Source organism: Thamnophis elegans, chromosome 5, assembly GCF_009769535.1.
Source record: "Thamnophis elegans isolate rThaEle1 chromosome 5, rThaEle1.pri, whole genome shotgun sequence".
Taxonomy (NCBI): domain Eukaryota; kingdom Metazoa; phylum Chordata; class Lepidosauria; order Squamata; family Colubridae; genus Thamnophis; species Thamnophis elegans.
Genome location: NC_045545.1, coordinates 25,357,030 through 25,384,783, shown reverse-complemented (window position 1 = coordinate 25,384,783; position 27,754 = coordinate 25,357,030). Strand labels below are relative to the sequence as shown.

General features: G+C 38.1%; 1 protein-coding gene across 2 annotated transcripts; it reads right to left on the bottom strand.

Moving 5' to 3' along the window:
* Positions 1-649: 649 nt before the first annotated feature.
* SLC35D1 (solute carrier family 35 member D1) lies at positions 650-27,454 on the bottom strand. Of its 2 annotated transcripts, XM_032218265.1 has the most exons (12): positions 27,155-27,454; positions 25,513-25,546; positions 25,330-25,416; positions 24,162-24,229; positions 18,867-18,938; positions 18,263-18,331; positions 17,311-17,413; positions 15,428-15,520; positions 6,821-6,888; positions 5,741-5,819; positions 5,163-5,245; positions 650-3,849 (listed from the first exon to the last, which is right to left on the bottom strand). In XM_032218265.1, the coding sequence occupies exons 1-12, from the start codon at positions 27,367-27,369 to the stop codon at positions 3,741-3,743; spliced, it is 1,080 nt and encodes a 359-aa protein (XP_032074156.1). In that variant the 5' UTR covers positions 27,370-27,454; the 3' UTR covers positions 650-3,740. The 2 variants fall into 2 exon arrangements, with proteins under 2 accessions (XP_032074156.1, XP_032074157.1); XM_032218266.1 differs by lacking the exon at positions 25,513-25,546 and having other exon boundaries at positions 27,155-27,230.
* Between the last annotated feature and the right edge of the window lie 300 nt (positions 27,455-27,754).

Below are 27,754 nucleotides of genomic sequence, written 5' to 3'. Positions count from 1 at the left end.
ATAGCACATAAAAGTTATACATTAAAAATGTTTATTCCTAATGCTAAATTGTTCTATATAGGAAAAATAGTAACAGGAAGTTTAACAGTGTAGAAAATAAAACTATAAGACTTGCTTACCTAGGCAGTATATATATATTTTCTAAAACTTGGCACTAAAAATGTGTATATTACAAAAAAGCAAATGAACTGAGAACTATTTAATATGGCAGTAAATCTATCCAGTAGATTAACATTTTGTCTAACAAGTACCTGAGAGCAACTGCCTCAGTAGAGCAGGTTAGCAAAAATACAATAATTTGACTGAATTATGAGAATTCCAGTCTAACAGCATCCCTTATTCTACATGTTTATTTGCATAAATTGTCCACAAGCATTTTATGACAATTTTGGTGCACAGTATAATCAAGGTAACAGTAGACGAAGGCAGCTGTGTGCGAAGTAATCCATTTTTTAGCCTGCATCACCTAAATGCTACCATTATCTACTTAACAAGCCAGCATAAGTAGACAAGAAAATAAAATTCTAATATAATAGATCCCTTTAATCTACCTTCAAAGTCAAGATAGTTCATTCTTCTAAATAGCTGGCAGGTGCAAAATCTATAGTTAAATCATTTTGATTAAAATATTGGTTCTGATGATTTATAGCAGTTGGAGAAACTACACATCTTTGTAGAACTGACACTTTTGTGATGTGCAAACCCAGCTACAATCATAGTGTTTAAATTCAACGGCAAAGCAGTAATAAATGAAGGAAAATCTTCCATGATTTAAAATTGAAAACAACCCCCCCAAAAAAATATGTAAACAAGGAAAAGGGTGACGTAATCCAAATTTCACTATTCCCCCCTCTATCCCCCCTCCCCCAAATTGTTGCTGGCTAAGACAGCATGGAGCCCATAACATTTAAAAAGTTGCTTCTTGATTGAATGGACAATGTTCTTACTGGCCAAAGCTTACAAAGCGCCTATTGCTAATTGTTGAGAGGGGGTGTCTCATTATGGGGAATACAGGGCTTGTTTTCCAAATTGCAGTAAACCTATAGAAGATATGAAGTGCACTTGTACTTCATATCTCAAAACAGCAATTAATTTGCAACATTATGGATGAGAGTATTTCCGAGGCTGCAAAAAAGGCTCAAGACCATCATGTTTCTGTGAAGCTCCAGGATTCTTCTCTGTTTTACATTAGACTATTCCAGAACAACTGTTAGTTACCCACTCTGCATATTACAAGTATGCATTCTGAAGTTCTGTGTTTACTTTCAACAGTTTAAGGCTAAGAGAATGTATTTTAAAGTGCGGCAAACAATCTGTGCGATCCCAGACAGTAACATACTGCTGGAGTAGGATTTCTTGTTAGTGTTGTTACAATGTCCAGCATAGTTCTTTGCCCCCCTCCTCTAACAAAAAGCATAAATATGCAAAACAATAATAATTACATGCTAAATAATGTCTCCAGTACACATAATTTGGCTTTTGGTGCCAGATCAGGAATGACTGCATATTTAACACAGAATATGTAAGATTTACCTGTTTCACAGACTTCAATTTAGAGTTAAATTTAACCCACAAACCCATTAAGGACATAACTGTACCTTACATGCAAAGTCATGAACCAGGATTTGTCCTGGCAGTAGAACAAAAGGGTGGAAATGTTTCCTTAGGAAAATATTCACTTACAATCTCAGCATCTTGGATGAGAAATCTTTTCAGTTCTGATAATTTTAGTATTTAACCTTATTTCTTTTTGAAATTTAGAAAAACTGTAATGCTTTAGAATGTTTTTAATAATGAAAAGGTGATTAACAAGTTTTATTAAAAGACATAAGCTTTTATGAGTTGTACTCACTTTATCGGATGCATGAAGTGGATAAACAGAAGGAGGATTTGAAAAGAAAAGAAAATGCAGCAAGTGGAGGAGAAAAGGGTAATTATGCATATGCAAGTTACATGTGGGACAAATTATAAGTACCTCATGAATTAGTAATAGCAATGTATTAATATATTTTGTGTTTGTTAAACCTTAGAAAGCCTGAAGATATTTTATGTGAGTTGATTCTGGGGTTGTTTTGTTTTAATATTGCAAATGTGAGCTAAAATTCATGAAAGCATGTGCCTTTTAATAAAATCTTGTTAGTCAAAAAAAAGTGTCCTACCATCTACCATAGATTTTTGGCTGCCAATCTCACAGAGTTCTCCTTTACAATGTCTTTAATGTTTAAAAGAGATTTATTATATTTTGCAATCTCTCTATATACAAGGCCAGGAATTTGTGGTTCACTGAGTCAAATAAACTGAAGCTAGGTTTTCTTTAGTGAAAACCAAACTGGATTTCATTCAGCAGATTTGAGCCATTTTTCAATTTGACAGCTCCTTAAAATTCAGAATTTTCTGGATAAACACTATCCAGATACTACAGTTTTTCTCATGTTTCAGTGTAAATGGGTGTGAGGCCTATGATAGGGCAACTGATAGTAGAATATACTATCATTTCTTTTAAAGACTTGTGTTTACAAGTTTGCTGTGTACAATGTTGTGTTTACAACATTGTAAATCTGATTTGCTTTGCAACAATATGAAAACCTCACACAGATACAAAAGCTTCATTTGCAAGGCTGGTGAGGCTCCTTTGAAAACAGCTTCAACCACATCAAAGCGAACACCCCAGAATTCACTTTCTGCAAAATGGGACCTGTTTAATGATTTAGCATGATATGTAAACCTATTTCAAAAAGGAAGCTAGACTTGATAGACTGGGGATATAACTTCCAACTGCATGCTTTTTCTATATTCAAAAAGCTTGCAATAAACTTTTGCAAAACTATTTTTTCCAAGAAATAAATGTGCATTTCAAAACACTTAAATCACCAAAGGGCAAACTCTCATTTATAACAATCTTTTAAAAAGCTACAACCTTTAAAAAAAAACCAGTGATGAGATTTTTATTTAAAAAAGGACTCTGATTGCATAGAAAAAAAGCCAAGTAAATAAAAGAAAAACTTTTACTGGGGGAAAACACCCACATTTTACCACTGTAGTTTGCTTTTCCTCATTTCTTCAGGAGAAAACTGCATTTAAAACCTTACTCTTTAGAACATTTATCTGTTCTTTATCTGTAATAGGTACTGATAAGTCTATAAAGGTTTAAAAACAATTCTGACCAAGATAACCCAAACAATGTGTAACACACACTTAAAAGTGCTTCGCTAGGTTCAGGGGGAAAAAATTAGATGGACATTTGTTTGGGTAACATTTCTGTTGATTGTGAATGTAGGTCTACCTTCCCCATAAATTGCAGCTCAAAGTATCATCTTATTTATATACAGCTTCATGCAATGAGATGTAGGAACTACATTTCATTCACACAGATTGCATGACTTCAAGGAAAATGCAGTTAAAGTTGGAAGGGATCAACAAGCCAAAGTCATGAGAGTCTGAACAATAGGCTTGCTTGATTTCAATGATGCATTTTCTTGCTGCACCCAATCTAGACCAACAACACTTGCTGCATTTGAGATTATTAATCCTGTTTCACTACATATATAATTCCTTGCAGCCTATATGCATTCTATTCATCATATGTGCAGTCCAGTATAAATAATTGATTCCAAATGTGGCAATCTTCAGATTGTGCGAATACGAAGTAACCATCCAATTCCATTCAGAGACTGCATACTACAGTGATTTGTCAACATCTTGCTAAAAAGTGAGAGTTACTCTGGTAAGCATGCCTTTTGTCATACAGCGCTTTTCCCTTTAATGTCCATCTTGATGCTAGCTTCAGACTGTTTATTTATTTGTTCTTCTGTAAAAGTGATGTAGGAATATACGAGGCTTCCAGCAATACTGCAAAACATTAGCATTTAGAATTAATAAACTAAAATGTCTTCATGAAATATTAAATTAGTGGTCAATACAGTAGCAGCCATGGACACCCACAAGACCCTCACTAAATTCTTTGTGTTCCCCAGCCAGATATCATTTCTCCTCACCCACACACACCCACAGTCCAATTTGCATTTCTTCCTTCACAGAAACTGCATATATTTACCACATTTTATTTCAGACATAGAAACAAAAGTGGAATTATTTCAATTCAATCTGTACTGTGGATATGGTGATGGATAGAAGGATTTGATTATGAGGGCATGTTGTGAGTATATGTCAGAGGCATGTTGGGATGTTCCCACCAGTACTCTAGAAGTTACAGAAGTTGTTCCCATTTAAGACAATAGTGAATACTAGAAGAAAATTTTAACAGCCATCTATAAATCGCCAATGAAAAAAACCTCCATATTTTAATACTTGAACTTGATTACATAAAAATGAAATTTTATCAGAATTGTTGATTTAAAGTTAACTTCATTTTAAGATCTTTCTAATTCCAGTCTTCCAATTTCTTTTAATTCCAATTCATTTTTAATTTCTTAATCAAGCTTTGATTCAGAAATAATTTAGTAAATATGTTGATCTTATAAGGCTTTCATTCCAACCCACATAAGGCCAGACTGAGCAAATTAAAAGTTTACACAGTACCCAAATGAGATATGTCATTGTTTTTTTGCTATTTATGTGTTTATTAAATTTATTTGCCACCTATTGCACTATGAGTGGGCTATATCCTTGAATTACATCATTTATACACTTTTTGAGATAAGAAAAACTCATAGCAGAAAAAACAGACTCCGGTGTGAACAAACTTAAAACTCATATACCAATAAAAAACAATTAGTTAACTAGTAGTCGTATGATTAATTAATCTCAGAAGGCAAGCAACGCCTACGAATATCATTCAGACAACAAAGATCTTCAATATATTAAGTAGTATCAGGCAGCACAGTAGCATATTCGAATACATTTCATATTTTGGTATATACTCTGTGTGTGTGTGTGTGTGTATGTATGTATGTGTATACACACACACACACACACACACATATACATATACACACATATATTCCCTACATTTTCATCTGCAGCTCCAAAAATGTGTACCAATATATGAAAAGTATATCATAGTATTAATGTTGACAGTTCCTTAAATGTAATATATTTCCAAGTTCCATAAGATTTATTTTCACGCACCTTTTCATAAAATCCATAATTAACTTGTATAATTAGTCCATTTATTTCTTTAAAAGTTAGATTACTTTTCTTACCTAATATTTAATCCTACAAAATTTGTCCATGTGAAAATATAATCTCCTCCAAAGAACATTCCTATGTAAGTTATTAGTATATTCTGGAAGTAAACAAATAAACAGAATTTAAGCTTTTAAACAGAGTGTTTAAGTAGACTTGTCAAATAGAAGATATTATGTCCATAAATTGCCATAATACTTAAAATATTTATAAAACAATGAAGAAAAAAATCACAAATGCTGTCCCACCAGTAAAAGAAACAAATGCAATCTGATTACCTTAAAAATTAAATTTAAGTAGTTACAATTCTATAAGAAATTGCATGAAGCCCCACAGCTCTACCACATCACCTCCATCTGTCAGCTTTTCCCACACATACTGCATTTGTTAAACAAAAATTACCATTTCTCTCTCACATACATAAAGGCCAATTCAGGTCACAAGTTTTTCTATATCAGGCTAATACAATATTTTCTACGATTTTCTTTCCAATATGTACCCTGAAAAAAAGTAGGGCTGAATTGGGTCTATTTTTTGAAGAAAACTTGCAAAATGAGATACCTATTTATTGGTTCTAAAAATTTAAAGAGCTTACCTTAATACAGCCAACTATTGTAGTTGTAAGGGCAGAGTTATACTGAGTGCAAAGTACTGTTGAATACATCAGAATAAACCTATATAAGATAAACAAGATTTTTACAATCGGTTTAATATAATTCAGACATGGACCAAAGACAGATGAGTAGTCAGTTTTTGGGAAACCAAAAACTGACTACATAATTCCTGAATTTTTGGAAAGAATGTTTAACAATAATGGGTTAGAGTCTCTAGAGACCCCACAATCATTAGATGTGATTTGATGCCGCAGCAAAATTCCCAATTGTCATTATCCATACATCTATTATGAAATAAGATCCAGAGTCTTTGAGGCCTATCAAAAATTAAAAAAAAAACCCCAAGTTTATTACAGTCAAACACCAGAACAAATAGAAACACTCAAGGAATAGCCAGCTAAAAATTCTAGAATAAAATAATAAATAGCAATTAAAATCACAATTTGGCATCCAATATGTTAGTTACACATGGCCTAACTATACTATAAATCAATCCAACTGTGAAGCCCATAGTCACTAATTACTAAAATGCAAAAGAGCAGTAATGCAAAAGGGTTTGCTACATTAGTTGTGTAAAATAGCTATGGTGGATTAATCACGTGTTTCGGACAATTCCCCAGTGCTGCTATGTAGAATCTAGCCACCTGCACTGTAATCAGTCTGTTTGTCCTTAAGCAGCCACTGGAGATAAGCAGTGTCAGAACAGTCAGGATATCTATCAATTATTGGGAGGATGTGACACAAATTCATTGAGGAGGAGAAGGAAGGATTTTTTACCTTTAAAATCTCACTCTAGATTTACTCCAGAAGAACTATAATAAAAACAATCCAGAATATATTCCAAGGGATATACTGGAATCGGCCATTGCCCCTTTTTGCTATTATATTTGTGTTAAGAGTTTAAAGCTACTGAAATGTGCATGAGGTATATCAACAATAATTGTTTTCTTATGCTCTACCTGCCTGCTGTATTTGATTATATCAGAAAATACTATACAGTAAAATAAAGTTGCCAGAAAGACTTTAATGCATTGGAGAAGCCAAAAATAAAGTATTCTTACCCCATCACACAAGAGAGTGTAAATTGTGCAAGGAAAAGGGTATCTGCCCAACCTTTATATTCCATTGCCTGAAAACAAATTGTATGTCTATTTATTAATAGAAAGACAAATAATCAGGAATATTTTTCATACTATTTCATCCAAGTAAGCTGAAAAAAATATAGTGTCAAAATTCATAGATCAAAAACTAAGTGTAAATGCCTTTTGTATGGAATCTTACGTAGTGAAGAATTGTTCATCTCTACAGAAACTAATATTTGAAAATAAAATCCCATCCTGTATTACTCTGCACCTGATAAAAAGACAACAGTAATTATAAATTATAGCAGATTTGTTTAACAATGTGTATCATAATGTGCATAAGGCCTGTCAAACATTTTGCCTAAGATATAATGCAGCCTAGCAATACAATATATTTTTAATATAATACCATTGTTAAGCTTAAGGAAAAATATAAATACTTCATAAAATTTATTTAATAAATTTGTATGTCATCCATCTCCCTATAAGCAGATTGAGCGGTTAAAATGAAAAAAAAATTGAAAATATAGTTTATCATAGTCCTTTATAATAGTTTATCTAGCCATCTATTATTATACATATTATTGTATAATAATACAATATTCAAGCATACTATTTTTTTTCAGCTGCCTCTATATTAGAGCTCTACATTGAACATACCAAATCACAGTAAAGATCAGAACAAATTATCCAAAGATCTGTGAATTTCAATGGTCTATAATGAAAATGACAGGAGGTCCTACCCATAAATGAAAACGTTTTATGTTTTGATTGCAAAATATTTCCTTACGTGTTAGAAGTAATTTCTAGATAAGCTTTTGAGGAGTAACTGGACTTTGAATAGTCCCTTTTATTAAAGCCACACAACTACAAGCAGTGATGACTGAAAACTCATGATGGACTGATACAATCTGCAGCAGGAGCCAGTTCAGAGCACCTGGGATTTTGCCTAAAAGTGCAAAGGAAATGCATACCTTTGGCTACACAAGGAAAGCTCTAATACAGAAAGCGGATTATGTCTAAGGAATGCATGTCAATAAAGTCCCACAGTTCTACTCACTACATCTTGGCAAATTTTACTCACAAAACAAGATTATCTCCTCCAACTCATGAATGCAAGTTTTGATTAGTAAGTAAACACCTTTTTATCGATGTATATCTCCACAATAGGGAAAAAACTGTATTGCTTCTTCTAACAATAACAACACTTATTTCAAGTGAACAATTACTTTTGAGTTTCTGTTATGTCTTTTAAAATCTTTCACATTCCATTGCAATACAGCGTAATACCTTCCTATTGAAAGATAATTGAACAGCGTCTAGCAGAGATTTGTTTATGACAACAATGTAGTATAATACAGTATTGATTTATTTAAACTTATTTACGTATTAAATTTGCTTGTTGACCATCTTTCTGCAAGGCAAGGCAATACTGTGCATATCTTGGGCCAGTCACTCTCTTTCAGCCCAACCCACCTGACAGGGTTGTTGTGAAAAAAATAGGAGGAAGAAGGTACGTATGTTGGATATGTTTGCTAGCTTGAGTTATTTATGTGTAAAAAATAAAATAAAAAAGGTGGGAAAGAAATAAAATGACAGTAGTTTGGATTTCCTCACTAAAATCCCACCCCAAAAGACACTTTTCAAGTCACAATATAAACTGCTTCTCACAAGCTTCTTCCAAATCTAACCTAAATCTAAATGCATAACTTAAATATCCTGCACATAAAAGCTTTATGTCTGATATGTCAGATTTGTAAGTTTTACTTACAAATAAAACAGTTCAAAAATGGAGTATAAATTCCTACTTTTGCTATCTTTATATTTGGGAGAGAGGGATGTTTTCTCCACTAGCTTTCTATGTGCAGCATTCATTCATGTAGAGCAGAATGGAGAACCAGATCCCACCCTAATCCATATTTAGGAAACTTCATGAAGTAACATGAAAAGCTCATTATAGGAGCAATTCTAACCCAAACATTTGCTTGCGGTGTAGGTTTCCTCTTGCAGACATTATTGCACAAAAGGTGAACTTACAGTCTGAAAATGCTCAATTTAATTAGCATTTTGCTTTGCCACGTCTACCATTGTACAGAGGCAGACAGAAGAAAGATTCAAAGAGTGATTGCTTTAGAATGCAACATTTATTCCACAAGTTCAAGTTTATTACAGGCATTGATTCAATATTTTACACAAATCCAAAATTATAAAGTATAAAAAAAAAAATTTGGACCCAAGGAAAAGATAAAATAGATTTGTGAAGTATTGTAAAGAGTTGAAGCGTAATTCCTAAGATAGTAGAAAGAGAATAAAACATTAAACAGAAATAAGATACTAAAAAAACATATCAATAAAATATGTTTACTTTGATATTAAGCACTACATTTATAAAAAACCACCAAATCTTAGACTGTTAAGAAAAACTTTATTAGGCATAATTTCCCAGTGAATGTCTATAAAATCAAAAGAAACATTTGATTGGAGGGGGGGGATGTTATAATGCTAAACACTGACACAGAAAACACATCCAGATCACCCACACACACACCTCTGCCTGCTGCTTGGATAGGTAATCAACTTGCCTGCACTATGCTGGGTGTGGCTATTGCCAAACACCATTAGCCTCTGTGCCCTCACTGCCTTTGGTGCTGGCCACATCCACCCACACCCTACCTCGGCTGATGATGATCTTAACTGGGGCTTATTTTTGGGATAGGACCAGAGGTGGGTTTCTACCAGTTGGCACCAGTTCAGTACAACTGGTTCGTCAAATCTACTGAACCGGTTAGAAGAGGTTCCACCAGTGGACCCGGAAAGCAGGCCACACCTACAGAAGAGGCTCCAAAAAATTTTGAAACCCACCACTGAGACACACACACACACACACACACACAGACTCACGCAGAGAGAGAAAGAGAAAGAAAGAAAAAAAGAAAGAAAAAGTGAGAGATGAAAGAAAAAAAGAAAAAGGGACAGAGACAAAAGGAAGGAGAGAGAGAGAGAGAGAGAGAACGCAGCCGGCAAGCTACTCCCAGCAGGTCACATAGCCGGCAAGCCACTCCCACAAGGGAGGCCACACCCACAGAGTAGGTTCGAAAAAATTTTGAAACCCACCACTGGATAGGACTTATATTAGGAGCGACTAAAAATCGGGCTAGGGCTTATTTTCTGGTTAGGTCTTATTTTGGGGTAACATGGTAGAGTTGTAAATGCATGCGTGCATATATACAATTTTTTGGGGGGGGAGCCAATGCAGTTTTATTGTGCACTTATTTACATTTGGTTTCTAATTTCCAATTGACCTCAAGCAGGCCAGACAGTGACAGCCAAAGGGCTGGATGTGGCCCAAGGGCTGTAAAATGCCCAGATCTGTTATAGCCCATGCTGAACATATTTGTGAATGAACAAAATCTTCTTGCAGCCATTTGGGGAGAATTATGATCACAAAATTTCATCAGCCTAAAAGAATGGTATCCTACAAAAGTATATTGTGTGCCTTTTCTCTTTATCGTACTTAGTTAAAAGAAAAAGCAATAGAAAAACTTTTCTTGACCCCTAACCACAGATAAGCTGGGAAATAGGGTTTAAAAAAACATAACAGGAACATACCTATCATCAGTTTTATAAACGCAGCAATAATTAGGTTTTATGGCACAAAACATATTCAGCCCATGGGAGCCACAGAGATAACTAATGTATGCCACAATTGTTCATGGCTGACAGTCTATTAATTTCACTGACAAATATTTTCCTCTTGTTAAAACTTCACCAACAAAAAATACAACAATCCACTCTTTTCATAGGTCATAATTTGCACTTACATATCAATGCATGATAAGCTAACACATACAGGGAGAGATGCTCAACTCTGCTCTTGTCTGAAAATGTAAAAATGTAAAAAGAAAAAGGCAAGAGCTGCTGAAGCCAGGCTTGGTTAGCTGCTGCCAGAGTCCCCAATGGATGACTCTGCTTAACTGTTTAAAAAAAGCATCTAAAAAAAGTGCCCTCTACAGGAAGAGGCGACAGAACCACGTGCCTCCTCTACATAAGGAATTTTTCACCTTTTAACCCTTGCTTAACTCTGCTCAAGTGATCATAAAGATAGACTAAATGAGGCACATGGTTCTCTCGCCTCCTCCTGCAAAGGGCACTTTTTTTAAAGGCTTTTTTAAACAGTTAAGCACTAAGCAGAGTCATCCACTGTGACTCTGGCAGCAACTACCTCAGCCTTTTTCCTTTTAATTTTTTTTTTCTTTTCATGATGACAGTGATGAGGCCCTGCCTCCCCTGACTGCATGTCCCTGTTCCAAATATTATCTGGCCATTCTAAAAGCGCTTCAACTCGGACAGAAGGATTGATAATGTATTATGTAGGCCAGTGACGTGCGGTGAGGTTTATGGCTGGTGAGGCAAAAAGAAAAAAAGTGGCTTGACAGCGGGCAACAAGAGATTTAAAGGAGGAGAAGCTACCGGGAGGGGAGGGCCGGTGCAGGGAGAAGGAAGGTGCCCAGCCAGGCTGTATTCTTAGGGAACTGATGGAGGGAACGTGAATAAAGAAAACTTAAGAGGAAGAAAGGTTCACGGGGAGGTTTCGGGCGGCTTGAAGCAAGAGGAGGGCGCCCAACTGTACAGGTGAAGGAGCCAACAGAGTCCGCCTGAAGAATGCGGGAGGAAGGGAGGAACTCTGACGAGACCGTGACCCGAAGCCCTGGGACAGGAAGCAAAGCGGGGCATGGAGGAGGAAAGGGGGGATGGCATCACCCTCCCGTCGCCACTTCCACCCACCGGAGCCCAACTACAGATCTCTCGCTCACTGCGGGGGAAGGACCAGTAGACAATGCGGCGCTGCACAGGCTCCGGGATGAGCTCTAACCGCTCCTCCACCCACTGGAAGGGCCACTTCTCTGCCACACACCGCACCACAATGTCCAGCAGGGACTCTGGGCTCTGCATCTTGCCCAAGGGTATCACTCCGCACGTGGCATAAGCCGCGGTCTGGGCAGAGGGGAAAGCGGCAGCAGCTGAGGAAGCGGCAGCGGCGGCCGATGAAGTTCCCGTGATGCAAAGTACCCCGCCACCGCCGAGGCCGACATCCACGTCGCCCCCGCTGCCGCCACCCACCCGTTGCCCTGGCCTGCAGCCAGCACCATACCCAGGTCTGCCAGCCCGCGCGCCAGCAGAGGCAGGTAAAACACACACACACACACACACATAATAAAAACAAATTACAATTACTTACATTACAAATAATTTTGAATCCCCCCCCTCCCTCCATCCGAACCACATACCGTTTCCAGCTGTGGATTTCAACTCTCCTCTTGTCCGCCCGCCATGATGAAAGTGTAAAAAATTAAATAAAAAAGCAACTTACTTAGACAAGGCTGCAAGGCATGATTTGCTGCTCCGAGATCAGGAGGCGGGAGAATCACGTGCCTCCTTTGCATACGGAATTTTTCACCTTTTAACCCTTGCTTAACTCTTAAAAGGCTAAAAATTCCTTATGCAAAGGAGGCCCATAGTTCTCTCGCCTCTCCCTACAGTTAACACTAAGCAGACTCAGAGTCACTGTGACTCTGGAGTCTGGCAGCAACTACCTTGGCCTTTTTAATTATTTAAAAAATTCTTTTCTTTTCCTCTGACACTGGTGAGGCCCCGCCTCCCCTGCCTCCCCTGACTGCATGTCCCTGATGTAGGCTAATTGTCAATGGTTGTGACTAGCTGTATATAATGTGAATGTATGGTCACTCCCACCTCGCGGTACTGCATTGTTTTAAATGTAAAAACAATAAAAATATATTGGGGAAAAAATAATAAAAGCGCTTCAACTCTTTCCCCCTGAGAAACGACTTCTGCATATCTCAATCAAAGCCATCTTCCTTGCTCTCTACAGCTTCTGGCTGAATGTTTACATACACAAATGCCGGAAAATATACACAAGACAGACATTCATTTATTTGGGGAGGAGGAATCTCAAAGACTGGATTCTGCTAGAACTGAAAAGGATTACCAAGATTGGAAAGCTGATTCTCTGTGAGAATCATAGGTGTATTTTTTTCTATCTACTACTCCTTTGTGAGTCTAAATTCAGGATTATCTTTATTTTGGGTAAATATACTATCTGCAACACTTCCCTTAGATTTCTTCAGTGACAAACAACTATAAACAATTCGGTATTGTCTGTAGTTTGGCTGGCTGCCATTCAGAATGTGCTAGGCCTTGCCATCTCTAAGTGCCTTGTCTCTTAGATCAGGAAAGATTCTTTAACTAGGATGAGGAAAGCCAAATTATACATATTCATGTACAAAAGGCTGTTTTGGTTAAACTATGTAACCCTACACTCTTTATTTTGTTTTTTTGACAAGCTGAGGGAAAATCCAGTTGGAAAAACATGCCAGATTTTATATTTGATGTAATGTTTTATTTTTTTAAAATAAACATAACTCAAAGCTACTAAAATGAAGAATAATGTATTTGAATTATATTCTAGGAGCACACCTTGTTAACAACAGTATAGAAAGACAAAGTAAGTCCTGCAATAGAAGTTGTCACATACATGCAGCCATACTCTTGCTTTTTGTCCTAAAATCATGAAGACAAAGAAGCATTTCGGGAGGAATATAAATGTAGGGAGCTGGAGAGATGAACTGAAATACTAACAACAAAGGAAATATATTCCTGCAATCCTAACAAATGATACAGGTAATCCTATAAAATCCTAAGAAATGCAAGCAGGTAATAAAATACTTGCTGTATGATGTGTGTCGACAAAATTAGAGCTTCATAATAACCTAAAAATAATTTACTTGTTATACAGAGATTCATGTTTTGTACCTTTGTAGGAAGTGTGAGATACCAAAAATAAATAGAGCTTTACCATAAGAACAAGCTTATTTATCATGCTGACTTAGGCAGGGACACGCAGGGGAGGCAGAGCCTCATCACTGTCATCATGAAAAAAAAAGAAAATGTAAAAGGAAAAAGGTTGAGGTAGTTGCTGCCAGAGTCACAGTGGATGACTCTGCTTAGTGCTTAACTGTGTAAAAAAGCCTCTAAAAAAGTGCCCTCTACAGGGGGCGGCAGGAGAATGAGGTGCCTCATTTAGTCTGACTTTGTGATCACTCCAGCAGAGCTAAGCAAGGGTTAAAAACCGAAAAATTCCTTATGTAGATGAGGGACATCGTCCTCCTGCCTCCTGTAGAGGGTGTTTTTTAGAGGCTTTTTAGAGACTCTGGGAGCAACTAGCTCAGTCTGGCCTCAGCTCATGGCTTTTTCCTTTTACTTTTTTTTTTTCTTTTCATGATGGCAGGCAAGAGCAGAGTTGAAATCCTCTCTGAAACAGCTGGAAAAGGTGCGTGTGTGGGGAGGGGGAGGAATTCAAAAAGTTTGATTGCATGCAGAGCCACGTTGCCTTTTCAAACACACACACACACACACACACACACACAAACAGCTGGATAAAAGTATATAAGCCCAGCTTCACTGATTACAAGTTTGAAAAGGCAACGTGGCTCAACCTGCAATCAAAGGCTCGGATCGGAAGACAGCAGAGGAATGAGGGGTGGGTATGGTAGAGGAGCTGCTTTCAAGCCATTGGAAAATATATCAAATCCAACCTCTGTGTTTGTGTTTGTTTGAGAGTGAGTGAGTGAGAGAGGGATCCAACTTCTCTGTGTGCATGTGTCTGTTTGAGAGAGGGGGGAGGGAGGGAGAGAGGGAGGAAGGAGGGGGAGGGAGAAGAAAAAGAATGAAGGAAAACTTATTTCGCAAAGGAGAAAAAATGCTGTCGCTTTAAATCAGAACTGAGCATGCCTGGCTGTGGAATTCTGGGAGTTGAAGTCCTCAAGTTTAAAAAAATTTGAAACCCCTGTGCCTGTGCCTCACCAGCCATAAACCTCACTGCACGTCACTGGACTTAGGCATGCCATTCAAGTATCATTGCAACAATATACTCTATGTTAATTTCTCTAACCTGGTGTCCAGAGCTGTTCAGCTATCAATTCCATAATTTTCAACCAGGATGGTCTCATACCACTAAGCTGTAGAAGCTAAACTGCAAGACCCAGTAGATAGATACAAGCACTGTTCCTTTTGGGTGCAAATACAATATCACAAAAACAGCACTTATTAGACTTCTCTTATTTATATTTTAGCTGCAACGGATACCTAATGGATCAATTGCAGTTACTCCATTCATTTGTTATGTTAGTTGTGTTTATTATTATTTATTCTTAATGTTATTAATGTTCGGCTATTTTCCAAGTTCAGATTTTTATATAATTTCTTTCAATGTGCCATATATATTGTGCTTCTTCAACTGCAACCTTGTTAAATAGTTGGTAAGTGCTTTCTTTCCTTTTATTTTGACCTACTCATTTTTTAAATGTTAAGCTGTTTTGGCAAGAGGCATATAAGTAAAAAAAAAAAAAAACTAGGACCCTAAAAGAAAAGAATCAAAGTATGCCACATTTAGATATACTGGCAAACAATATTGAAAAGCAATAGTCTATTCCTAAATTTCCAAGTGATGGGTAGAAATACATTTCATAAAATGAAATTATTTATATAATTTTGGTGTAAAATAATTACCTTTTGTGCATCTCCTGTAAAGTAGGCAATGCCCACAGTAGGAAGAATCATGAATAGTGCATTGTAATAAAGGAGACCATATTTTCCCAGCTCCTGGGAATGGAAGAAAAAAAACAGAAACATATCTTAAATGAAAAATACAATGTTACATAGAAAGCTACACAAACAAGACTGTAGATATGCCCTCAAAATAATGTATGTATGTATGTATGTATGTATGTATGTATGTATATATTAGATTTTACAACCCCCGGTATGCCCAAATATGGGAGGAAGATCACTACTTCCATTCTCTGTCCTTCGGCTCGTCACAAGAGACCATCCAGGAAGAAACCCAATATTTTTACTGTTGCCTTTTTTGTTACATTTGTTGTATTTGTGCTGATAAATAAATAAAGGGAGACTAGTGTAGATCTATTTCAAGCTATTTAGCTCTCATCAGTTCAAATCCCAGTAAGGGTATGGCTAGCTGATGAGAGCTAAATAGCTTGAAATAGATCTATACTAGTCTCCTCTTATTTATTTATCAGCACAAATACAACATACATATACATACATACATACATATACATACACACACACACACACACACACACACACACACACACCATATCCTTAGACACAAACCAAATTCATACTCTAGCACAAATCAAGAGTATAACAGAAAATCTTGTGTAGCTACATAATTCATGTCTTGGTGCCTACTTTAAAAATACATTAAATGAACGTTTAAGTGAAATAAGGATCACAAATTTTATTCTTCATTCGACCAATATCTAACAGGAATAAATATTCAGAGGAAACTGTGCTTTTTACCCACAGAAATTCAGCCTGTAAACTGGACAGATTTTTGCCTAGTAGTTGTCCGCTAAATATGGAGAATAAACCTAAATTTGCCCTTAGACTGCATGTTTGCCTGAAATGACTACGCAAGAAATCTATCCCAAATAACCACAGCAAGTTAACTCATTTAATCCTAAATCTGAAACCGCATCATCTAATCGACCCTCATCCACTTTCACAGCTAGCAAGGTAGCTCTTGATTCACTATGCTTAGAAAGGAACCAGTTAGGCTGGTTATTTAAAAGGGTGACAGTCACTAAACCATCTTATAATTATATAACAGTTCCTTAAATATGTGTTTGTAAACCAAGTACTCAATATAATGGCTAGGTAACACTAGTATACTATTGTATTTTGGGAGCCTCAGCTTAGTTGCTTATCCTGTAAATTAATGTAACCAATACCATTTCAGCTAACCTTAAAAACCATATTTGCAGGTTTTCAAGATTTTCTGAAGCTAAATATGAAGTCTGCCACTTTAATTTTGGCATGAAATAACTTCACAGTAAAAATAGTTGAGTATTATTGTGCTGCGGAATGTGTTAATGCTCCTGGTGTTATGACTAAGTTATTTAACCCAAGAACACCAACAGAATTGTGGTTGTCTTTGGTAAAAACAGAGTGCTGATTTAGAACAGCAATGAGGAAGATATTACTAGATATAGCTAAATTACATCTCCCTCAACAAGGAATCTAAATAATACGTTGAGAGATTATAAATGGAAGCTTTTAAAATGTTTCAAGCATGACATTTCACAAGATGCTCCATCTCAAGCCTATTCAAGTGGGAAAAATATTTTTGAAGGTTGATGTTTCAAGCTTGAGATGCTTCCAAAATATTGGAACAAACTGTTTCAGTGTTGAGGCAGAATGTTTCATGAAATTTGAGCTTGCAATATTTTAAAATGAAACATTTTGCACATTACTATATACATAACAGATCAACCTGTGGAATATCTTATCCCACAGCAACAAAAAAATATTTTTATTTATCTTTTATTGATCAGCATAGCAACATGCAGCAGTGAGATGAACCCTACCTTTGAATCTAGTTTCTGTTTTACATAAGCGCCATTTGCAGCTGTCAAGACATCATTGATCAAGATAAAAATATATCCTTCTAGATCAAATGCCAAATCAGAACTATGGAAGAGACAACATTTAAGTTACAGAAAATTTGTAACATTTACAAATATAGAACATAATTTACAACAATCCTACAAGTGGGATACATTTTGGAAACAGTATTGCAGAAGATGCTAGGCATCTGATGAACCCTGATATGTAATGTTCTAACTGATTATAAATATGACCAATGCTGCACTTTAATATATAACATCTCCTGTAACAGTCTGTTCTTTCTTAAAAAGTGAGTGACCCCACCCAACAAAATGTAACTATATCTAATTGAACACTGCTCTAAGTTTACAATAATTCAAAGTGGATTTAAAGAATCCTATTAATTCCACCTGCCAGTTAAAATAAATAGAATGAGACAATCACAGATTTGTTATGGACCAGGAAAACTATACAAGTGGCTGAAAGCAGAAGAAGAAAATGGCCAACTTCCTTAGCTTACATAAGTGGTCATTAACTCTTGAGATGTTAATGAACTACAACTTTCTGCTTGTCTTGCTAACATATCTTGCTGACTATGATAGTCAACAAAATACAAAAAGCTGTAAGAAGTATTACTAGATTGCACAGATTTTTTAAAAAAAATTCGGACAATACGCTCATTCAATACTTTCTAATTCTATTCCTTAATTCTTTGCATGGGAATTTATCTATTAGAGAATCAAACTTTCCATTTTTGTTGTAATTCAGCAGTGCAGCTGCTTTAATGGTGTATTATGTCAATTCTACAATAACAGGAAATAACCTACATTTGCACATTCTTTTCATCATTGGATAGAATCTAAACGATAGCAAACTATTTAACTTTGTGGTATGAAAATGTGACAAAAGCATTAGCAAAAAATCAAACCATACCTTGCAGCTACAAATGCACCAATTATCATTGCAAATACTGTCATCCGAATTCCCCAAGAAAATTTTTTCCTAAAAAGAAAGCTTAGTCATTACTGAAGCAAATTTTCAGCAATTCTCAGTACTTTTCTAACTGGAAACAGTTAACTTTCAAGAAAGTAAGGTAAACTGATGAGCTTTCTACCAAGCCCTGTGTATGTTACTATAGCAATGAGAGGAAAGATTAGTATTTGTTTCTCTGGATTCTTTGCACTTAGCACCAAGGTGATCCAGACTTTGCAAGCAACCTGACCGTGTTTACAAACTGCACGTTCAAGTCTTTAACCCCAGAACCTACACACAAAATGTATGGTTATCTACAAAGAACAAACAAAAGCATGCACTAAAATTCATTAGAATTAAAGAATCTGCTGGAGTTTCCAATATGAAAAATACACTACATATCCATGCTGCTCTTTGAAAAGAAAATTCAGATATAGATGGTTCCACAATGCTTTGCAGTTCTCATGCTTCCTACAGAATAACCGTGAAGCATAATAAATTTGGCAAAACTCTGCCCACCAACATAGACACATGAAACAATATATATCTTTCTTTTTTAACTCACTTGAGTAAGATTCCTTCTGCAAACATTGTAAATAAAATGGAAAACCGTCTCAGGACTGTAAACATTGGCAGACTAAGAAAAAAAAGAAACAATGTTTTGAATAAGCTAATCATTTTGAGATGTCCCAAATCAATACTTTCATAAGAAGCTAATCTAGATAAACTATTATACACATTAAATAGCACCCCCCAAAAAAGTATAAGCAGGAAAGATTGCCTCCAACACTGCCAGAAAGAGTAACAAGGAAAAAGACCAAGAATCTGTCAAGGTTGCACTAGTATCAATAACCCCGAAACTGATAAAAGGTTTTGGGAACTGGGTTCAGTTCCAAGTGGGAAGAAAGACATTGGAAACATGGAGATTGCTTGGAAAAATGTTTTAATGGTGGACAGGACCACATGTCTTTTTTGGTCCTGGGCAAAGAAAAAGCACATGGGGAGGAGAGATAAGATGTATACCCTCTCTTGGGCCATCTTGGAGCTCCCTGTTCCCGTGTAAGAAATGTATTCTGATTGGTTATCAGACTCCCATGGGCCATGCAGGGGCAACTTTGTAGTGTCTTGAGTTCCAAGCTTGGTTGAATCTTGCTGGGTGATGTAATCTCCCCAAGTGCCATGTGGTGAGTTCTGTTGCTAGATGAGTAGACGGCTAATCCTATCTTTGTTGGATCTTGGGTGAGAGCATTTGCTTATGAACAGACCTAACTATCTCTTTATCTCTTAAGTGCTGATATCTGCTGTGGGCTATTGAGGAGGGTGGGGCTATTAAAAGTGAGTCTGCTTCCTTCCCAAAAAAAACATGTTTCTCCATTTCTCATCCAGGGAAATATAATATTCTGCCTTTAATATTTCCTAGAATATTTCAATCTTCTGGGAGAGGGGTGGGTGCTAACTTCCTACAAAGGTTTTATAAATAAATATGAAGCTAAAAAACATAATCAAGTACCATATTTCTACTAAACTGTATATAGACAGATTGTTGAGGAATATATGTATTTGCTTCAAATCCTATTCCCTTGAAAGGAGATAAACTCACAAACTTCTGAGTTTAAGATTATATTTAACAATATTCCATAACCATTTGATAAAGGTAACATGTTCCAGTATCTTGCTATACATAACAATGTATTGTATTTTTTAGATAAGATAGTAGCATAGCAGTTTGTCAACTGGATAAAAAGTAAGTTCTCACAATTGAATGCTTTTAAATGCTTGAGGGTGAAGGTTCGTTCTCCAAGCTTGTGGGTTGGTTTCCGAACATTTCGTTATCAGGCTAGGTAACATCTTCAGTGGAGTTTAGGGGAATGTCTTCACTTTGTTCAACCACATGTTGTTTTAGGCCATGAGTTACCGTTGTTAGGACATCCTGATCGATCAGCTATTTAATTAGAAGCCATAAATCCAGGGGGACCCCATTCACAGACCAACTTCTTCGGGTGGAGGACAGCTCCATTCAGGATGATCCACTGTTAATGGATCAACTTGATTTTTACAAATGCAACTTTGGCACTGATGTAATTGAATTTTAGTTTAGTTTTCTGCTTCATTCAGACAATAATGAACTTCAGGTATCAATTCAGGCAGTTTATAACACCAGTAGTTCAACTCAGGTACTAATATTAAAATGAGTGTTATCACCATACTGATGACATTCAATCCTAAAGTGACAGAACCTTGCCAATGGCTTTACAGAGATGTTGAACAACACAAAGGAGTAACACTCCACAATGGAATGGCTACACGCTTGAGTGCTACTCTTCTATTATTACTGACTTGGACAACTCACTGGATAAAATTAAACTCACCATAAAACTGTACTCCCAATTTGAAACCCTTATAAGTGGTTCAGCAAAATGCCATGGTCAGCGGACTAAATCCCCACCAAAAGATCTGAAAGCACCAAAAGAGTCTTCCCCTTATCAAAGTCACAGATGATCATCAACCACCATGATCAATGTCTAGGTCTAGGCATGAAAATCTGACTGATATTTATCCAGGTAAAGTATTCTTCTGGGATTCTCTATAACTGAACATTCACCACCTTCTTTTTCCCAAAAGTAGTCAGTTTTATGGCAGGCCTCATCAAGAAAGGGCACGTTGTACCTCCCTCAAGACAGGCATTCCTCTTTACTTCGAAAGGCATTGATGATGTCCCAGTTCCAGTCACTCACAACTGACCAGAGCAATTCAAATGAACTAGGAAAGAGACAGAATATGCATACAGATGGTAGGGCTCAAATCACAGTGTTATCTTTTATTTGTAATAATGTCTCAGCAGGTAGCAGTGCCTAAGCAGGATGACTTAATCCCCTATCTCAAGACTTAGGTAGGGGATTTTAGTGGCAAACTAAGGCCAACCGAGGCCCTAAACACAGCTGAACAATGGTGCTTTTCATGCCTTCCATTGCCTAACTCAGTGGTTCAGTGGGCGGTACCGCCTCCTGGGGGGCGGTGGGATGACTTAGGGGGGCGCTAAGAGGCAAGGGGGCGGCAGGGGGGCGCTAAGAGGCAGGGGGGGGCGATAAGGGTACAACCCAAAGGGGACATCCTCCCAGCGGCGCCTCAGGCAACTTTCTCTCTTGCCGCGCAAGGAAGCTGGGTTTTGCCTTGAAACTTGCTGTTCCAGCAATCTGAAGGGGACATTCTCCCAGGAGCATCTCAGGCCCCTTTCTCTCTTGCCGCGCAAAGAAGCGAAGCCAAATTTATTTATTTAACCTCCCACTCCAGCCCCCCCCGCCCTACTACATTAAGATCCCCACGCTTCCTATTTCTGCTGGAAGCACGCAGGCCATGTGAGCGAGCAGGCGCGCGAGGCCCCTCAATGATCTGAGGGGAGCCGGGAGGTGCCAAACTGCACCCAGCCATCCTTACTCCCTTGCGGCTAAGGGTGGGAGCGCCTGAGATGCCGCTGGGAGATTGTCCCCTTCGGGTTGATGGGACAGCAAATTTCAAGGGAAAACGCAGCTGCTGGAATCGGTGCGCCTGCAACTTAATGCTCTCCAAGAAGTCTGCATTACCGGGAGCAGCAGAAGAGCAGCAGTGGGCGCCACTGCCACCCCTGGTGTCCAGCATTCTCCTCAGGAGCCTCGAGTTGCGACCGTTTGCATATCTCTCCCAAGCTTCTCTCGGGAGATGAAATGGCAGGCACCCCACTGACAGTCCTCTGGGTGAAAGGTGAGTGAAGGGTGCAGTGATGGGAGAGGCTGGCCATCCCCGAAGCCAGCTCTTGAGGAAGGAGGCAGAGATGAGGCCCGGGGCTCACTTCCCTTCATCCTCCAAGAGCTGCAGGTGGCAGGGAAAATGAGGCTTCTTTGCCAGCTTCCCAGCTGGCAAAACAGATTTTTTTGCCAACTGGAAGGTATGTGTGTGTGAGAGAAAGAGTGTGGGTGAGAGAGAGAGAGAGAGAGAGAGAGAGAGAGAGAAAGAGTAAGAGAGAATAAAAGGAAGGAAGAGGGAGACAGAGAGAAAAAAAGAGAGACAAAGAGAAAGAAAAAGAAAGAAAGAGAAAGTAAGTGGGGGAGACAGAGACAAGAAAGAAAGAAAGAAAAAAAGAAAGAAAGAAAGAAAGAAAGAAAGAAAGAAAAGGAAAAAAAGAAAAAAGAGAGACACACAAGAAAGAAAGAATGGATGGAAGGAAGAAAATGAAAGGAAAGAAGGAAAGAGGGAAAGAGAGATATAAGAAGGAAGGAAGGAAGGAAGGAAGGAAGGAAGGAAGGAAGGAAGGAAGGAAGAAAGAAAGAAAGAAAGAAAGAAAGAAAGAAAGAAAGAAAGAAAGAAAGAAAGAAAGAAAGAAAGAACTTATGATCACAATTGAGCCCAAAATTTTGGTTGCTAAGCAAGAGCATTGTTAAATGAGTTTCACCACATTTTACAAGTTGGCCACTCTTACCCGGTCACATGACCGCCAAGCCATGTCCACAAAATAGGCCACACGTACAGAACAGATTGTAAAAAATTTTGAAACCCACCACTGGTATATGTGTATGTTTGTGAGGGAGAGAAAAAATAATTAAGGTCATTGATCTAAAGATGAAAAACTTTAGATAAAAGACAAAAGTGTTTATTATCCATTTTGGGTTTCTTACAAGAACATCTTTTTGTGTAAGTTTGTGATATCTTAATGATATCTGTTGCAGTTTTGTGCTTTGTGATAATACCTTACTGAGATTACTTCTTTCAATATCTACACAGGAATTATCATCTACTAAGAACAGTGAAGTAGGTACTAAATTTTACTGAGTTTACTAGTTACTAAGGTTCTTGATAAATGACTATCAGACTTTGAAAACCTGGTATAACTGGATCATGTTCAACAATTTTGTTGAATTAACATTAACTAAAAAGGTTTTTAAATTGGATTTTGAATAAATGTGCAATTAATTGTTACAGTTTTGAATTTTACTGTTACTATCTTCCTTCCGTGGTGCAAACCACCGAATCACATGACCCCCCCAGCCACGCCACCAAGCCACGCCCACAGAACCGGTAGTAAAAAAAATTGAATTCCACCACTGGGGGGGCACTGCGGATCAGTTTGTAGCACCAAGGGGGCACTGAAAAGGTTTGGGAACCACTGGCCTAACTGATAAGCTATGAAGACTCTGTAAGGATTGATAACTAAAGTCAAGTGTGTCAGTGAAAAAAATAAAGGCACACTAGGATAAGGAGGAAACTCTCTGCCCACCCTTCCCTTGGTGGCCTAAGCATGTATTTATTTTCTTAATGATTAATCTGGGGCTGGATTAAATCAAGATATTCCAGGATGAATAGCCAGCTAGGCGTAGAAGAAAAAATATGTAACTTGGAAGAAACACTAGCAAACTACTTTCAGTAAAATTGCTAATGGTATGGATAGAGTCACAGAAGTCTAATTTGAGAAAGTATATGCATTTTAAGAATATGCATTTTCTGTTGTAATTTTTCCACTTTTATGTTCCTGATTACACATGCAATATTGCAGACTAATCTATGTGTCTTGCCAAAGACTCCTACACATTCTTACTTGAAAATCCTAGTAAACATTAACATAATTTACTCTGAGTTCAATAACTAGATGACTGAGATGCAAGATAATAATGTATATAGAAATCTAGCTGACATCACTCCTTTCATTATTCTTCAGGTTTATCCATTCTTCCATTTGTTAAGAATACCCTCCACCTTAGTATTCTAAGATCGACTAGTATTCTGAAGTAATCCGAAGAAATATTTTTAGAGCTCCTGTTATACAAATGTATAGTTTTAATAAAAGCATAATAAAATTATAACCTCACAAATGTATAAAAGTCATCCATACTTCAATTTCTTTGTGCTGAACAGTCCTGTGATTTGGTTCCCAAAATAGAGAAGAGGTAGTGGAAAAGTCTAGAAAATTATAAAAAGGGATAAAACAGGACTCAATGAACAGATATCGTCAGTTTGAGACCTAGCATTCTAAACAATGACAGTTTTATAATGAACAACTTTCATCAGGCACACCACAAGCCCAATGTTGTTTAAGTGTGGTTTAACGGCTTTAACACGTCACAGAAATATGATTTTGAAATTCAATTTACAACACAAGCACATGCATCCTCCTTTTCTTCAAGACTTTGTTCATTTATGAAGCCATCAATAGAACATCTATTATTTCAAGTTATGTTGGGCATGTATTCATAAACTGAGGTCACATTTAAATCAAGTCATTTGTTCATATGTGTACATTAGCAGCACACTAAGAATCTATGACATGATATCGGTATAAATACAGAAAACAGCCACTCTTAATACTGTACCATGGTTTGCTAAACAAGTTCTTCGAATACACAAGTTATGTAAATAGCCTCAAGACTCATAACTGGGGAGTTCTGACACAAATAAACATTTCAGCTATGTGAGGCAAAATCTTATCAAAGTTTACTTAGAAATAGGATCATTAATTTATTTATTCCAGCATACAGAAGATTGTATTTTGAGGGAATATTAATTGGAAGTAAGTCCTTTTCCATTTAAGTGATTGTATTTCTAAAGGGAAAATTTTACATCACTTCAGGAAGAGGCAATGGGAGCCTGTGTGGAAACTTCCCTCACCTCTTTTAAAAGGGGGGGGGAGAATTTAAACGCACACACAGGGGCATAGTATACTGCAAAGCATTCCATTTCAAAGAGTATTTCTACTCCTCCACGAGCTCCAAAGGCTTTTTAGAAGTATAGAAAATGGGTCACTGAGACTTAGTCCTCTCTTAGGAAGATTGCCAATGCAAAGCAAATATACATTTAGTATTTATCCCTCTATTAAGAGAATAATACTATACAAAATAAACGCTAGAATTCTGCATATTTAACAGCACTTTTTACACATTTTGAAGTATGTTCTGCCAAATACACCAAACAATACTTAATGAAAGGATTATTCATTACTTCCATCTCAATAATTATTAGTTTTAGGAGAGAGGAAGGAGAGAGAGACAAGAAACATATCGTACCTTTCGAGGTATATGTCTATCAAAATCTGGAAACTTGACCACCCTGAGTGCCTTTCCCACCCAAAGGACAACTACGGTAGCCAGCATCTGTAAGAGACGAAAGAGAAATCACTAGATTGGGTGCCTCTAATTCTCCCTGCCCACTCTATTTAAAGAATTTCTGAAACACAGACTTCAACAAACCTGGCCTAGTCCCACACAGAGTGAGGAAGGAAATCTGTAACAGACCACAAACATGTTAAACTGTATTAGACAGCCGAGAAACTTTGAAAAATCATACAGGAAGGAAAATGTTAATTGGTGGCAGGAAAAACAGCCTGCCTCTACCTTTATCCTCACTTAAAACTATTCTAAAATAAGGGATGTACTTCATATTCTTTGCCCTTGCAACCAACGCCCTTGCAAACGTAGTCCTAACATGTTCAGCACAGATGCACTTCTTATAGTACTTATTCCAGAAGTACATCAAGGTGCAAGGACACAGAACACAATCAACAAGAAAAACTACAGGGCACCTACAGGAGGCAAGTTAAAAACATGTAAGGAAGGAAAATTTCCAAGCAATCTTTAAAACAAGGGGGAGAATGGCAGGGAAGTGCAACCACAAACTACCCAAGTCAGTCAGTTGGTCAGTCAGTTCTCTGGAAATTTAGGGTGCTGCGCATGGCAACCCGCTGGAGTCAGTGAAGCTTATTCCAGCCCAGCGGCCCAGATAGAACTACAGATATTCCTCTACTTACAACAGTTCACTTAGTGACCTTTTGAAGTTACAATGGCACTGAAAAAAGTTACTTATGACCATTTTTCACACTTACGACTATTACAGCATCTCCATGATCACATGATTTACATTTGGATGCTTGACAACTGATTCATATTTATGACTGTTGCAGTGTCCTGGTGTCATGTGATCCCCTTCTGCAACCTTCTGGCAAGCAAAGTCAATGGGGAAACCAGATTCACTTAACATCATTGTTACTAATTTAACAACTGCAAATGTGGCAAGAAAAGTCATAAAATTGTACAAAAGTTACTTAACAAATGTCATAACATTTTGGGCTCAATTATGGTCCTAAGTTGAGGACTACCTGTAGCCCTCGACGTACAACCATGATTGTGCCCAACATTTCTGTTGTTAAGGGAGAAAATTACTAAGTGGGTTTTGCCCCATTTGCCACAGGTTGTAAAGTGAATCACTGCAGGTGTTAACATAGCAACACTTTCATTAAGCGAGTCTCATTTCCCGTTGACTTTCCTTGTCAGAAATTTGCAAAAGGTGATCACGCAACCTTGGGACACAGCAGTGATCATAAATATGAACCAGTTGCCAAGCATCTGAATCCCAGGGATGCTGCAAATGTGGAAAACCGGTCATAAGTCCCTTTTTTTCAGTGCCACAGTCACTTTTAACGGAACTGTTGTAAGTGGAGGACTACCTGTAGGACAGGGGAGTTCTGTCATTTCCAGAATCCTGGAGAAGAAAAGGCAACTTCCCAGCCCAGAGACCTCCTTGCAAGTGGTTTCATCGGACAGCAAAACCTCCCGCCGGGCATCCACACTGGAGAGATGAGCAGGCGTCGCTCCCCTTTCTCCGTTAACATGGAGGCGGCTTTTTCTCCGACGGCAACGTCCGGGGGAAGGGGGGGAGGGCTTTGCAAGAATACAGCCCCAAATCTTAGCGGTTCATGCAAGAAGGAGCCGTCAACCGGCCTTCAACATCGTTCTGCAAACACACACACCACATAGCGCGCCCGCCTCCACCCCCTAAAACTTCCACCGGGGCCAGCGCCGATGAACTTCGCCCCGGGCTCGCCTCCTTACCCACCCGTAGCTGGTGAGGACGCTCTTGTTCACCATCACGATGAGGAAAGAGCTGAAGCCGTAGAAGGCAGCCGCCAGCAGCTTGAGGCAGGCGGAGAGGCTCGGGGCCGCCGCCATGCCCGGCTCCTCATCTCCGCTAGCTGGGGCAGCTACTACGGCGACCGAGGGAGCTTCTGCTTTCACGCCAGCTGCTTGACGTCTGCGCACGCCCGCCGACATGGTTGCCAGAGGGACGTCGAGGAGGGGGGCGGAGCCATGGAGGAGAGCGCGAGCTCGGGGCCGCTTTGTAGCTGGAGCGGGAAAGTGGGGCGGCCTTGCCGGAGTTCTCGGAGGAAGAGGAGGTCCGGGTGGGTGGGAGAGAAACAGCTGACGGAGGGAGATCCTCGTTACTTGTAGGACGGCTTCCCTCCGTGTCGTATCTTCCAGAAAGGATGGACCATGAGTCACGCCATCTTCATTTAGTACTTCAGTACTGTAGAACATACTCAAAGCTAATGGGCGAGTCAAACCAATGCAACAGTTCATTTAGTTCAAAGTTACAAAGGCACTCGAAAAAGAGCGGCTTATGGTCGTTTTTCACATTTACGACCACATCCTTTTGTAG